This window comes from Zootoca vivipara, chromosome Z2 (genome assembly GCF_965207765.1).
Source record: "Zootoca vivipara chromosome Z2, rZooViv2.hap1.1, whole genome shotgun sequence".
NCBI classification, from domain to species: domain Eukaryota; kingdom Metazoa; phylum Chordata; class Lepidosauria; order Squamata; family Lacertidae; genus Zootoca; species Zootoca vivipara.
In genome coordinates this window covers 43059388-43074874 of record NC_142585.1, presented here as the reverse complement: position 1 = coordinate 43074874, position 15487 = coordinate 43059388, and the positions used below count along the sequence as shown (strand labels likewise).

The following is a 15487-nucleotide window of genomic DNA, read 5'->3' as shown; positions in this document are numbered from 1 at the left end:
GCACCATGTTTAAGAGAATGCTTCCTGTGACACACATGTGCATCACCTAAAAAATGAATGCTTTTTCTAAAGTTAGCACTATTTTTCATCATATGCAAATTGATGTAGATTGATGTTGTGTTGTCCAGGGGCGTAGGAAGGGGGGGGGCGGACCACCCCAGGTGCCCTCACTGAGGGGGGTGACATTTGGTGTGCCACCTGCCCATGCCTCCCAAGCCTACCCCGAGTCATGGGGGTAAGGGGGGGGTAGCTGCGCAGCTTTGCCGGCAGCATTTCCCCCCCTTCCCTCTTCATTTTCACAGCTTGGGGGAGGCTTGGGAGTCAGGGGCTGGCACACCGAATGTCTGCCATGGGTGGTTCGCTCCACCCCTGTGAGCAGCTCACTCCACCCCCAGCTGCAGGGCACGCACGCTGTTCCGGGCAATCGAGCGGCTTTCCCATGCCTGGGAGGGCACCCTCCACACCATGTCCTTCTCAGGAGCGCATCCACCCTGGGCAGCGCAGGCATATGCTTCACCGCTGGTGTTGTCTCTAAGGTTAGTTCTTCTTAGAGCAGATCAACTGAAATTGATGGGCGTAGCTAATATGACTTTCAAGATATAAGGCAGCAAAATCCTGTTAGCATCTCTCCCCATTCTTATCTGTAAAAATATAATAAGTACTGTAAGTAGTAACTCTACTCATGCGCCGCTCTTGTTACGTATCCTTCAGGATACACACGTGGCAAACCCGGACGTATATTTCCGGGTTTTGCCATGAGCGCATGCACAGAAGTGCTCTATCGCGCTGTGTGTGTGTGTGTGCAGAACAGGAACCTCCGGTTGCGGAAACCTCGGGATCTGGCCGGAGTTCCCGCCCGCAACCGGAGGTACCACTGTACTAATTATGTGCTGGTGTTTCATGACATCCAAAATCAGCTGCCTGAGGTCACGACTTCACTCTGCCTAATGATAGGGCTGCTCCTATACCTGAAGATCACTCACTAGAAAAACCTAACATGCCTCAGGCAGTATTGTAAAATTCACCACCACCCCTGGGGTGGGTGTGGAGGGACAAATAAAGGAACAGAGCACTCATCTAGAGCTTCTGAGTCACTTTATTGTTTGTTCTTCTCCAGGGCCTGATGAGCTGCATCCAAGGGTACTAAAGGAGCTTGTGGGTGTAATTTCAGAGCCTTTGTCTATGATCTTTGAAAATTTTTGGAGAACAGATTGAACTGCGGAGAACAGAATGAACTTTGCCTCTGCATGCAAAGCAGATGATCTACTGCTCAGCTATGGCTTTTTCCTTAAGAGACAGTAACATAGAAAGCTGACTTTCATGGAGTCAGACTATTGCTCTACCTAGCTCAGTACAGTCTACGCTGGCTAACAGGACTTCATACACTTGACATCCCCAGTCCTACCAGGAGATGCCAGGGAATGAACCTGTGGCGACTTCTGCAAAGTGGATGCTCCTCCACTGAGCAACAGGATACTGAGAGGCAGGATACAATTTTATCAAGCTATTTCATGGCAACACACCGGTGGCATTTATTTTGCATGTGTTCAGTTTCATCAGGTTTTTACAAAAAGTGTGGAGGTCTATACACACACACACACACACACACACACACACACACACACACACACCTCCCCCCTGGTAATTCTGAAGGCTAATTTAATCTGTCTGTGGGGAAACCTTGGTGTGTTTTTACAGTTTCGGTCATTTGAGGCTTACCTGGTATGTGCTAGAAAAAGGACTTTTATACTATCTGCACAGGGCTGTTTATCTTTCCGATGCGCTCGGATTTTCCACTATTACTCAGGGACCAGATTGCTCCACCTGTCTTGCAACAGGCCTGGTCTGTGTGAAATGGAAGGGAAAGGAGTCTGGGGAAGGCTGGGGGCGGGGGGGGGGGAGGAGAGCTCCACGCTGTTTATTTGCTGAGTGAGCGAGAAGACTGCAAAATTCAGCAGGGGGCCCCCTTTCTTGGGTCAGATGCCTTCCCAATTGAGTCCTTGACAACCCTCTGTAAACTGAAGGGCTGGTGCTTGCCACAAACAGGAAGATAGTATTTCATTTCATTTCAATCTCTTATTTACTGCAAGATGAGGAATAGAGATGCATGTTCTTATTTTTAATATTTGGAAAGATTGATGGAGTCATCAAGATGGGCCTCAGCATAATGAGAAGCAGGAACACCAACAGATTCTATCCCCCCTGAACGCTGGGGGCAAACCAGCTTAGAGCTGCCAATAAGTCCTCTCACCTTATCTGGTGGGTGGTGTTACGGCCAGACTATGGGCCCTGCAGTGATCTGGTGAGGGGGGCAGGCTTGTACTGACCGCCTACTGGCGATTGACCTGAGCTGGGCTTTCCCTGGGGTCAGGCCCAGCCAGCCAATCAGCACCACTTGGGCCTGCTCCCAGGAGGGGCAGTATAAATTGTGGCCCAGACTGGCAGTCCCTTCTTCTGTCGGATCTCCCTCCCTCTAATTTTGTTGCTATGGATTATGTTGGCTGCCGTATTGGGGCCAGGCAGGATTTTTTCCACTTGGCAAATTGGCACTGGCTATTTGGTTTGCCTACCTCATAGCAATCATTACAACTTCGAGAGGTTAGGTACTGGGTAAGCCTTGGTTTTGGCTGGAGGGGAGGTTGTAGCCTCTGATTGCCCTTCCTTGGTTAATGGTATCCTGTTAAAGGGATCTGTGAGGAGTGGCTTCTGTCTGACATCCAGGTGGGGGCTAGGGCCAAGATACTCCTCCAACAGAGACCCCTTGGGGGTACCCCTATCTTATGTAGGTCAAAGAGCCCCCTAGTGGTGATTTACCTAGATACTCTCCCAGCAGACAGGCTGGAGTGATACAATTTGGCTTCACCCAATGCCTAAGGCAGACAGTTCGCAACTTTAACTGATTGTGACCTATTGGAACCCATAAAACTATATGCTGTTGTCTCATTTGGTTATTCACCCCTTAGGGATCTGCGGAGTCAGGGAGTCTTGGCATACAAGGGAGAAGAAGATAGCAAGACTTTCTCTTCCATATAGTCAAAAACATCCCTAATAGAGTGGGATTTCCAGACATCCTCTTTGACAAAAGCAGAGAAGGAGGCTAGTGTGGCACAGGGGTAATTTCCACTCAGCCTGAAACGCACTGGGTGATCTTGGACCAGTTCATTATCAACCTAACCTACCTAGTGTACACCGCTTAGAGATTTTTGACGTATGAAACGATTCAGAAATGCTTTTAAAATAAACAAGATTACAGCCTAAAAGTTTTTGCAAGTGGAAAGAATGACTGTTGCTATTCTTCCTCTTAATAATATTTATTTGAAGATGGCAATACCAAGTCCTTGTGCTAACAGCAGCAGCTGCAAGGCAAATGTGTGTCTGCTGCAGCAAATGCCAGTGTGTTACATTTGGCCCCAACCTGGTTTCAATTCCAGAGGGAAAGTTTTCAAGGTGGTAACAGGCATCGTAAAAGTCTAATGGCCCTTTCTTATATAACACTCCCTCCCAGCTGGCTAACCAGTGGCTGTGGCACTGCAAATGACCCCCATACACTGCTTTCTGGTCACTGATGTTGTCTACAAGACACACCTAAGACATACAGTGCCATGGATGTCCTCCAACCCCCAACACTTACAGCTTCCTTCAATTTTACACCTGCAATCCAGCTCATATTTTCTTTGTAACCATCCCTACCATTGCATTTGTTAAACCTGTGCTGTGAGTTTGGGGCATTCTGTCTCCCAGAGGTAGGCATATAAAGGGAGAAAGCTGCACACTGTTTCGGGCATTCTGTCTCCCAGAGGTAGGCATATAAAGGGAGAAAGCTGCACACTGTTTCAGGGGCCTCCTATTACAGGAGATCTTCAATTGAATTCTACTGGTTTGGGAAATGTATTCCTTTCATAAGGGCCTCAATGCTTGTTGTGGGAGTGGGGGAGTGCAAGCTTGGAGGTGATTGTAACGACCCAGTGATCTTAATCCCTAGAAGAGAAGTGGTATTTCAATCCATGTTACAGGCAAATGAGGTGAGGACAGTAAGGGGCAAAGGACATTTCCCTCCTTCCACCACCTAAACAAATCTGAATCGGGGCTGAACAGAAACAACTTGCTTCACCGCAGGATCATTTCCCTGAGTGTTGTAAAGCACTATTCATTTTTAGCTGTTTTCAACACTCATTTCCAACATAGGAGTGTTAATCAAGTCATCTTCTTTACATTGCCATCTTCACCCTCACTGTCCTAATTTGCACTATTTCATTCCATTGGCTATGGAAGCCCATTTGAATGCATCAGTATCACTATTCAACATCTGGTGTGGCATCATAGAAACACTTGTAAATAAAAGCCTAGTTTGCATGTAACACGAAACCATGGTTAAACATAGTTAAACCATAGTTAAGTTGAGGTGTCTGGCAGATGATCACTCAAACCTTGTTTTATTACATCAGAAAATAGTTAAAAGCACCAGTGAGAGCAGATGAGACATGAGAGTGGCTTGAATTTTTTGTCACTCTTCACTTAAGTAAAAGTTAAGGAGGTCTGGATTTGTACAAAATGCAAAGCTATAACTATGGTTTATAAATGAATTATAAACCTTGGTTGTGGGCAACCTTCAAGTTTTTAATGCTTGGTGTTTAGCTCTGTTTTCATATTATGTTGGAAACTGACCAAGAGTGGCTGGAGCAATCCAGTCAGATGAGCAGGGTGCAAGCAAGCAAGCAAACAAACAAACCATAGTTAACAAACCATAGTTAAGCTGCTGGGCTGGGTTAACACATAACACTAAACCATGGTTTAGAATTTGTGCGAACTAGGCCATATTTTTGTGGATTGTCACAGCCAACTGTACTGAACAGCTATGTGGGCAATGAAGTTGAGGACAATAAGGCAATGAATGGCAAATGAGGGCAAGAAGGAGGAGCAGCCAGAGGAAGAAAGGGATTCTGAAGAGCATTGAAACAATGCAAATATTCAGCCAAAGGAGCACACTCTCAGTGATTTGTCCAGCTGCATTGAACATGTGACTTTTGAAACAAATGATCAAAATTAAGGAATAGTCATTACACTCCTAACCTGAATTCATTTTTTGCATGCCTCTTCCCACTGAGGGTGAGAGTTACTTGTATTTTTTTCCTCCTTTTTTTTGGGGGGGGGGGTTCCTGTATTCCTGGAATACTTCAGCCTTTCTCTCCGTCACCTCCCCACAATCTGGGCTGCTTTCCCCTTTTTACTACCAGTTATTTCCCCTCCTCTGGCTACCTAATGAGCCCTCCAGGGATATGTAGGTATAAAACTCGTTATGGCTTCTTTCAAGAGACGGCATCAATAAAGGAAGACAGAATGGGGGGGAGGGGGAAGGGGAAAGCTACAACACTTTCAAGCCGGGATTTTTATTTCACAGTGAATTACAAAACCAAAAAAAACAACCCCCCTGAAACCCCACTTGAAAGTCTATATGGTGAGAAAGAGCCTCTAAAATGGAGATAAGGAAGTTTCTAATGTGTTGTGTGGTGCTAAGAGTGACAGGGGGCCCTGTAAGTGGGGGTAGGCTGTTATTATTGCAGGCCACCCACTCTCTGGTCCTATTCTCTGCAAGAAATAGCCCCAATGGCCATGATAGATATGTACATTCCCAATGTATCTTGAGGTCTGAGATCGGTCCTTCCTTCCTTCCTTCCTTCCTTCCTTCCTTCCTTCCTTCCTTCCTTCCTTCCTTCCTTCCTTCCTTCCTTTATTATTATTTTTTTCAAATCTAGATGCTCAAGGATTCTACTCAGCCTGCAATTTTAAGAGGACCCACCTGATTTGGACTTCCCAGGCAAATATGCAAATATGGAGCTAGCTCTTGTGTCAGTTTTTACACACACACACACACACACACACCTTTTTGTAATAGTTCTCAATTCAATATATGTACCCGAATGTGTACAAAACTACATGCTTCAGAATAAAAAGCATATGAAAAATGCATACCTGAGGTAAAACTGTGTACAATTCAGCCCAGAAAAAAGTGCAAAAATAATGGGATTTTTTTATGTGTTTAAAAGATAAATAAATCATAGACTGATGGGGAAGCAGGAAGCAGATTTATGGATTAACAGAACTGAACAGCATGGACCAGAAATCGAATGCTCTATCCCTATCTTCAGAACAGCCAATTCAATGACAAGGTTTTTGAGTTAGCAATCTTAGGAAATTTGCAACCTGAGAGAAACGTAGAGCCCTCTGGCATGGAATGTTAGAAGATCCAGGGCAGATAAAAGAAAGTACTGTTCTTCTTCGCAGAGTGCATAGTTAGACTATGGAACTCACTCCCACAGGAGGGCAGTGATGTCAACAAGCCTAAATGACTTTTTAAAAATATTTGATGGATGCATGGAGAGGGGTATCAATGGCTACTAGACATGTTGGCCATGCTCTGCCTCAGAAGTTGGAGTAATAATGCTTCTGAATACCAGTTACTGGAAATTGCAGGAGCCAAGCACTTGTGCTCAGGTCCTCCTTGTGGGCTTTCTTCCCATAGAGGCATCTGGTTTGCCACTGTGGGAAAAGGATGACAAAAGGGATGGACCATTGACTTGACCCAGCAGGCTCTTCTTATCTTCTTGAGACAAATGAAGCCTGAGAATTTGAACTTCTGGGAGAAGTGGAAGGTGATAGGAGATCTAAACTCATTGTTTACTTAGCATTCGACCTGACCTGATTACAGTCAGTTTAGATGGCACAGACTACTGAATGAACATTCATCCTGATTTGTTTGCAAAGGAGACTAGGTAGCATTGTAGGAAGATTAGATGATAGCCAAGAGCCACCCAACACTCCCAGTGCTTTTTCCTATCACTGACCTTTCTGATTGCAAAAAATCCTTTCTCCTCCGGAAATACAAATCAGCTCTAATTGTGCAGCCTGAATTTGATGGATGAATTTGACCCCTACCTGAAAGCAAGTCACCTCTTGAATGTAGTAATAATACTAATAATAATTTACATGCTGCCTATCTGACTGGTTTGCCCCAACTACTCTGAGCAACAACTTTTAAAAAATCAAACACAGTAAAACATTAAAATGTTCCCTTCAGGTGTCTTCTAAAAGGCAGATATTTGTTTATTTCCTTGACACTTCGTGGGAGGGCGTTCCACAGGGAGTGCACAACTACCAAGAAGGCCCTCTGCCTGGTTCCCTGTAACTTCACTTCTTGCAGTGAGGGAACCACCAGAAGGCCCTCAGAGCTGGAACTAAGTGTCCAGGCTGGGTGATGTGGGGGTGGAGACGCTTCTTCAGGCATACATGGCCAAAGCCATTTAGGGCTTTAAAGGTTAGCACTTACATTTTGAATAGTGCTCGGAAATGGACTGCCTCCCCATCACATTTGTATACTTGCCCACAATGCCATAATGATAAGCATGTATGGCTAGTCCAGGATCATGCTTCCCTCATTGGGATCCCCAGGTAATGAGTTTATAGAGCATTCATCCTGATTCGCTTGCACAGTGCTTATGCAGTGGTCAAACTAGGACCAGTCTTTAGTGACCATTTGTTCTGATGTGTGGATTGGCTATAAGACAATGAACATACACCATGACTTACATATCCTCCCATTACTCATTTGCCCAATCCACACTTTCCTATGCTCTTCTCCATCACTTTCCAAACAAAAAAGCGAGTTCAGTTGTTGTTTTTAAGGGAGATTTATTGCAGGATGGCAACAGTATATTAAAAGTGCAAACCTAAAATTCTAATATGCATTTTAATTCCTTCTATAAGATACCAGCAGTCTGGAAGAACCCGGTGACCAACTAGAGTCATGAAGGCAACAAGACACTGTGTCTGGTATTCAGGGGTAGGCTACCTAGGACTAGCAGCGCCACTTTGTGCCAAAGATTGAAGGGACCCAACATCACACATGTGCGTGGTTGGGAGAAGGCCCACACTGTCAGTAGGAGGCTGGGCGTCACCCTGTGCCCCAGTGCCCCACACAGAGGAGAGAGGCCAGGCAATGGAGAGAGGAGAGAGGCCCCCATGCTGCAGAATCCCACCCCGTGCTGTCAGGAGGCAGCTGTGTGCCAGAGCACCTCATGGTTGGGAGGAGGCTGGGTGCCATGCCACACAACATGTGCCTTGCACATGGGGTGGGGGTGGGGTGGGCCCCCTACCCTAAAATATTGAACAGCTCAGCCCCCGTGAGCCCCTGCTCTGAACATTGTTTCTCTTTATTATCTTGGCCATTGCTGATTGATGGTCTTCTCCCTGACCATGAATTTGCCCAGTTCCCCTTTCAAGACTGTCTCCTGGGTTTGTTGCAACCGAACCTACCTAGGAAGCCCTTGAGTGGGTCAATGTTCCACGACAATCTATCCATCAAATCACACTTGGGACTGTCCACTGACCTTCACTCTTGGAGGGTTCATCCAGTGCTGGACGTCTTGTAATGTCTCATTGGCACGCAACAGGATGGGCTCACTAGGATGGTCTGGGCACAAGATGGTACACTCAGCTCCTTCAAAAAGGAAAAAAGGAAGATTGGGGGGGGAGGCCCCATTATTATTATTATTATTATTATTATTATTATTATTATTTTAAGTGATATACCACTTGATTGTAAAATAAACCTCTAAGCAGTATTCAACCACCAAGCAGTTTATTAATCACCCATTCATTGTACACATTTTCATGCCGCTTACTCCAAAAACATTTCTATGTGATTTACATAAAATTGCATAAAATGCTCATTTAAAATAGCAATATAAACAGACTTTAAGAATATAATAAAATGATCAAGATACAAATCAACAGAATTTAAAAACACACGTGCATAATAAAATGTATGGGGGGAGGGTCATCTAAATGACAACAAAAAGGCTTTTGGCAAGTGATATTCGGCTTAGCCTAAATATCAATAGGCAGGGAGTTTCAGAGAATAGATGCTGCCAGCTCAAACAAGACAGAGGAGATGGTTCACCCACACAGGGCCATTAGCACCAAGCATGCTTGGGGAACCACTGGGCTCCGTACGCCCATCCCCACTGACACTTTCTGCTACCTCCCATGCTAGAAGACTGGATTTGTGATTCAACCACAACGAGTCCTCAGGTGTCACTATGTATGTGCAGATCACCAAGGTTAATTTAGATGGGTGGTGGTCACAGCAACCTACTGGATGCTAAAGTGCAACTGCTGCCTGCTGATGCTACCAGCAGCCCGTAAACCAGAGGTGAAAGTGAGCTTCCAACATATGAGGGCCCCATTGCACCAGGGGTAAGGAGTTGACGTCCCCTTGCACCTGGAGCTGGCACTGCACCCACACTGGACTAGTCACTGAATGACTACAATAGCTCAACCTGCAACCAGCCCATGTTGGAGCAGGTTGCCTCTTCCTTGGTACCTGCCCAGGGTTTTGAAGGGCTTGGCATTGGCCACTCTCTTTCAGGAATGGATGCAAATGCCTTTCCCCTCAGTCCCCTGCACTGGCTGGCTGCTTTGGACCCCTGGCTGCCTCCTCTTCTTCTGAGAGCCAGTGTGGTGTAGTGGTTAAGACCAATGGACTCATAATCTGGTGAATTGGGTTCTCTCCCACGCTCCTCCACATGCAGCTGCTGGGTGACCTTGGGCCAGTCATACTTCTCTGAAGTCTCTCGGCCTCACTCACCTCAAAGAGTGTTTGTGGTGGGGGAGGAAGGGAAAGGAGAATGTTAGCCGCTTTGGGACTCCTTAGGGCAGTGGTAAAGTGGGATATCAAATCCAAACTACAATTCTTCCTCTTCTTCTTCTTCTTCTTCTTCTTCTTCTTCTTCTTCTTCTTCTTCTTCTTCTTCTTCTTCTTCTTCTTCTTCTTCTTCTTCTTCTTCTTCTTCTTCTTCTCTCCAGCTTGGGTTCTTCTTCTCATCAGGACTTGATGCAGATCACTTGCACCCAATCTCATAAGTTGAAAGCCAGAAGCAAGGCTACGGCACAAACAGGCAAGTTGCCCATATACAGTATGATGCTGGATAGCTCACTTTTTATGAGTACAGAGGTACCTCTAGTTGCGTTCCACTCTTGTTACGGACTTTCGGCTTACAAATGCGGCAAACCTGGAAGTGTTTACTTCTGGGTTCGCCACGCATGCATGCGCAGGAGCGATCTGCGTGCTTCGCACATGCGCAAAAGCGCTCGATTATGCAGCACACTTGCGTACAAGAGACACTCTAGTTGCGGACTTTTCGGGTTGCGAACGGCACCCCGAAACAGATTAAATCCGCAACTAGAGTTACCACTGTATGTGAGTGCCCTGCAAACCTTTGGTAAAGACCTGGTTGTATACAACACCAGTTTAGAAAGTTCACACCGTAAGCATGTGGACATTGCTGGACACATGCAGATGAACACCCCATTTCCCAGTAAAGAAACCAATGCAGTGTAATACTTAGACTGTTGAATTTGGACCCAGGAGACTGGGATTCAAACACGGACTCAGGTATGAGGCCCTGGGGTGACCTTGGCTGGTTGCTTCTGCCTCTCAATCTATTCTAATTTACAGAGGAAAAATTTGAAGGAGGAAGAAAGCATGTACATTAGTTCGCCTTCCTTAGAGGAAAAGTGGGATATAAATATAATAATTATGATGATCAATAATTGGGAATATAAAATAGAGATGGGGAGAACCATGTAGTTCCCAAAAGCCTACTGAATTGCCATGTTGTTTTTATTGTGTGTGTGTGTGTGTGTGTGTGTGTGTGTAGTTTTAATTCTATCTATATTTAATTGCTTTTAATTATTATTTTTTCTTATGTTTTTAGTTGTTCTTATTTTTATCCGCATCCACCTTGAGCCCCTGTCAGGGAGAAAGCTGAGATATAAATAAATGTCTGATAACCACCATCTTGATTTCTTTTGAGAAAGAGTAGGGTACAAATGTGACAGCAAGGCAATAAGAATTTTATATCTATCAATGTACACACACACACACACACACACACACACACACAGAGAGAGAGAGAGAGAGAGAGAGAGAGAGAGAGAGAGAGAGAGAGAGAGAGGGAGAGAGATATCACATAGATTTTTGCATATAGAAATCAAGCATGCCAGGGAGTAAGCTAGGCTTGAGCCCATCTCTCTGGCAAGCTAGTTTTCTATGTGCATGGAAATTATTGTTACTATTGCTGTTATTACCACCCTGAGCACCTTCGGGAGGAAGGGGTGGGACCTAAACAGGTTAATCAAACAGAAATGATTTCTTTTTCTATGAGGGAGCTTTCAGCCTAAAATGCATTTGAAACCTGTTTACATAGGGCACAAGTGGTGTGGCGCAGTTGCTAGCAGGCGAGCCCCTTATTCATCTCGCTTAATGGTTGCGCACCACAGGAGCCCTCCCTCTTCCCTATTAAGGTAAGCAGTAATATATTGGAGCTTTTCGAAGACACAAACCTACACCCCTGGGGGTGCTGCCGCCACTGCTGCATTGGCTTCCCCCCTCTGCGAAATCACTCTCACAGTGGCACAGCTGCTGTGAGTGTGTCATTAAGGAGCTCTGAACTCCAATCAGTATTAGAAACAAGACCAAGGAGGGGTGGGTAGCTTCTCACTCCTGGCTCACAACAAACCCTTCCTTGGTTGGTGTCTGTGGTAACACCCAATGTCTGCATCTACCCATTTTGGTTTCTCCCAGTTTCTCACCCCACCCCGATCTTAAAATCCGGCTCTTCACATTGCCACAAAAGTCATCATTAAAATTTACCAGTATCTTAGTGCAAATTTCTCTTAATGGACACAGCTTTGATGCCATTTCCCCTAACATATACACATATTTCCAAAAGAATTACCCCAAATATAATACAATATTTTCACTAATATGTGCAATTTTACTCTAGTGTGTGCATTATTGTGACTATTGCTATTTTTACACATTACTTGGATGGAGAAATATTGCATTGCAAAATATGGAAAAGCATGAATTTCAAATAACAGCTTTGTTTCCATTTGCACATTGTTTCGGAAACTGCGAATTAGATAGGTTTGCCTTTAAATGCCTTTGGATAGGTTTGCCTTCCATTATTTTTGAGTGGCTGAGTCAAATGGGCAGATAGATTTTGCTGTTGTTGAAGATCTTTCTGAATTTCACCTGTGTATATATATGCCAACTTAACAAATCCCATGGATGCAGTTTCATTGATAGCATCATTTTATTAAGCTTTCTGGGAAAATTGCATAGACAGCTGTTACTGGTTCATTCCCAGTGGATGGAAGACACAACATAGGACTGGAGGGTATGTCTGTATGTGTGGGTGGCTATCTGTCACTCACTAGACAGGATTCTGTTCTTGCTGACAACAGATGCCTCTTTCAATGCAACGCCTGACCTATAAACCACCGAAATAGCCTGCTTATTCCCCAATGATTCTGCACAGCTGTTAAGATATTCATCAGAGGCCTTGCTTGGGATAGATTTTGCCTTCTGGGTTGTGGGGGTGGGCCCAGCCAATGACAATGAATGTAAGAAGAGCCTGCTGGATCAGGCCAATGACCCATCTATGTGGAAGGACCATAGCTCAGAAGACGCATATCTGCTTTGCTTGCAGAAGGTCCCAGGTTCAATCCCCAGCTTTTCCCCAATTTATATATGAACAAAAGAAGTGTTTGATGCACTACACAAACTGTCCAGCATTCTGTTCTCTCAGTGACCAAACAGATACCTGAATGGGAAGCCCACAGGCAGAATCTGAGCACAAGCACTCTCCCCTCCTGCGGTTTCCAGAAACTGGCATGAGCAAGCATTACTGCCTCTGGCTGAGAAGGCACAGCATAGCCATCATGGCTAGTAGCCATTGATAGTTCAATATTGTTCATGCTGGCTGGCTGTGGCCCTCCAGAATTTCATGCTGGTGACATTACAGGCTGACCTGGGATCACACCTGGGGCTGTCTGCATGCAAAGCAGAGGCTGTAACCCCTGAGATGGGTTTATTGCAGTTCACCACTGCCCGAAGGTGGTAGAAGTTGCTACCCACCCTAAGGACTTGAGCATGGAAATCCCAAGCTCAGACTGACCCTGGTCCATAATTAGAGCCAGCACTAATTGTTGCGGCCTTACCTCCAAAGTTTGCCATAAGGGTAAAACAAGGGAGAAAACTGTAATTGTAATTCTATGGTTCTATGATCATGGGGAAAGTGACATAAATGGATAACAAAACAACACCTTGTGGAACAAGGCAATTGCCATTTAATTTCCATTTCAGCTTCCATTCCTACACCTGCCCCCTTTACCAAAAAAAGAAAGTTAGGGCCCAGCATTATGAAAAAACGAGGGGGGAAGATGTCCCTTGAATGCTACAGCAACCTTTGGTAGGCATCTAAAGGTCACCTCTTCTCCAGAGATAATACACGTTGTCAGGGAAAAGGATGCCTGCTTGCCGTCTCACTGCTTCACCAGCAGTGCAATTTACACTTCAGGAGAGGAGCAGGCCTGAATTGTTTTGATATGTGATCCATAATTGGCATCATTACAGAGCAGTGAGCTCATCTGGGTCGTATTCCTCTCCCCCTTGGGAAGGCCTTGAAGCAACTCACAATAGTTAGGCTATAATGAGGGATCAGCACAGTGTGTGTGTGTAAGAGAGAGGGGGGGGAGAGATATTTCTTTGGAGTTCAAAATGATAGCCAAGGAGAGAATGGTGCAACGGGAAAGCACACAAACACACATAGACCTGGAGCTTTACCTGCAATGCATCTTTGCTGTATTGGTAGGACTACACAACCTGGACCAGTGATAGGGATGGCAGGAAGTGTCAGTTTCTTCCTTTTCCAATCTCAAAATTCAGTTCTCCACATTGCCACATCAGTTTGCCAGGGTTTTTGTTTTTTAAAAAGTTATTCATTTTAGTGTGAATTTCTCCAGACGTAATCTTTCGTCTGCAATTTTGCTTTGACATATACATGCTTGCAGAGCAATTTCCCCCTATATAATGTATTTGTGTGTGTGTTGTTTTCAACATTAGCTATATTTGAAAGTATGTGGTGTGCATTTTGCCTTAGTATATGACTTTAGAGACGTGCATATTTCGAAAGGAGGTTGTGCCTCACTCAGTTAGTGTGAATTAAGTAGATTTGTCTTCAAATGCAAACCGAATCAAATCTCTCCCCCATCCCTTGTCAATGATGCTCACACTTTGTGGAAGGGCCACTCACAGAAGGTCCATAGCCTATGCTTTGCATAGAGAAAGTCACAGATCCAGCCCCTGGCATCTCCAGGTCTCCTGTTTCAAACCCTGGTGTTGTGTCCATGATATGGACAAATGAAAAAGTGTTGACCAGCAGAGGCTCCATTCTCACAGGGCACAACTATCTTCTTCAAGGGTTATGGCTATGTTTCTATGCCTCTGAATACCACTTGCTGGGGAATGCAGGCGGGCATAGTGCTGTTGTGCTCATTGTGTTCATCTTGCAGGAATCCCACTGGTACACAGATGCTGGACTAGCTGATCCAGCAACATCAGGAGTACCACAGTGTTCCTCATCCCTGCAATGCCATGCTTCCCATTAGTTGTTTCCTCTCTTCTCCAGGTTAAACAGACTACAAAGTCACTGCAGCATCCACATAGAAGTGCCTGTGCTCATTGATGGTAAATAACGGCTGCTACCCACAGTTTAACTTTGAGCAGCCATCACCAAGGACCACAGAGAACCGCCCTGTTATGTGAGTGCAGGGGAGCATCATACGTTACCAAGAGAGTCTGGCATCTAAAAGTCTGCCTTGCCCTTTCAAGAGGGACTAATTAGCTGTGTTGTTTTGAGACTCAGGCCAATGGGGGGGGGGGGAAGGTGGGAGACGGAAGAGGAAGCTTTTGAAGAACCCTTGCCCATTTGGCTTCTAAGCTGGCAAAAGCCTTATAAATACCTATGCCGTATCCATCTGGACACTGCAGTTTCAAGCCCCCGCTCAGCTGGCTGGGAAGGGAGCAGTGTCCTTGCATCCCTCTGCAGAGGTGAAATGAGCCACTCCAGGTGCCGTCTTTCCGGCAGTGAATCACGTTGTTCCCACGGCCCTGGTAAGAGAAAGCAGGAAGAACAGCTTAGGAAAAGGGCGGAGGTGTTCCAGGCATCACTATTATTCACTGGAAGCTGGTCCGTTGGGGAAATGGGGCACTGCCTCTACACCTGCAACCTCTTCTGTTTCTTTTTTTTTTTTTAAAAAAATATTTTTATTAATTTTCCAATTAAAACCAATTATATCACATTCAATATTTCAAATTATACACATATATATATCAATCAAACCGAATGTTATGCCAAATCATCTAAATAATTTATTTTTGGGTTCCCATGCTTCAAGAAATTGGGAATTCCTCGCAACTGTCCACTGCCGTCTTATTTCTAAAGTTCAAATCGTCCTCCAAGCTCATAATATTCCAAATCTTCCCCTTACAGTCACCTAGATGTTTTCCACTTTCATCCGATTGTTCCAGCTGCTGAGATAAATGTCAAACGAAGTTTCACAGATGTTCTTTCTCCTGTGTGAG

The 15487-nt window shown here is 45.1% G+C and overlaps 1 protein-coding gene across 1 annotated transcript in view; it reads right to left on the bottom strand.

Annotated features, from left to right (window-relative positions):
- PAPPA (pappalysin 1) overlaps nucleotides 1-15487 on the bottom strand; it is a 247108-nt gene that overhangs the window by 30165 nt on the left and 201456 nt on the right. The window contains exons 18-19 of the mRNA XM_060270600.2: nucleotides 14866-15013; nucleotides 8385-8494 (exon numbers count right to left, since the gene is read on the bottom strand). Coding sequence (XP_060126583.1) covers nucleotides 8385-8494; nucleotides 14866-15013 — 258 coding nt within the window. The remainder of the gene's footprint in view (nucleotides 1-8384; nucleotides 8495-14865; nucleotides 15014-15487) is intronic.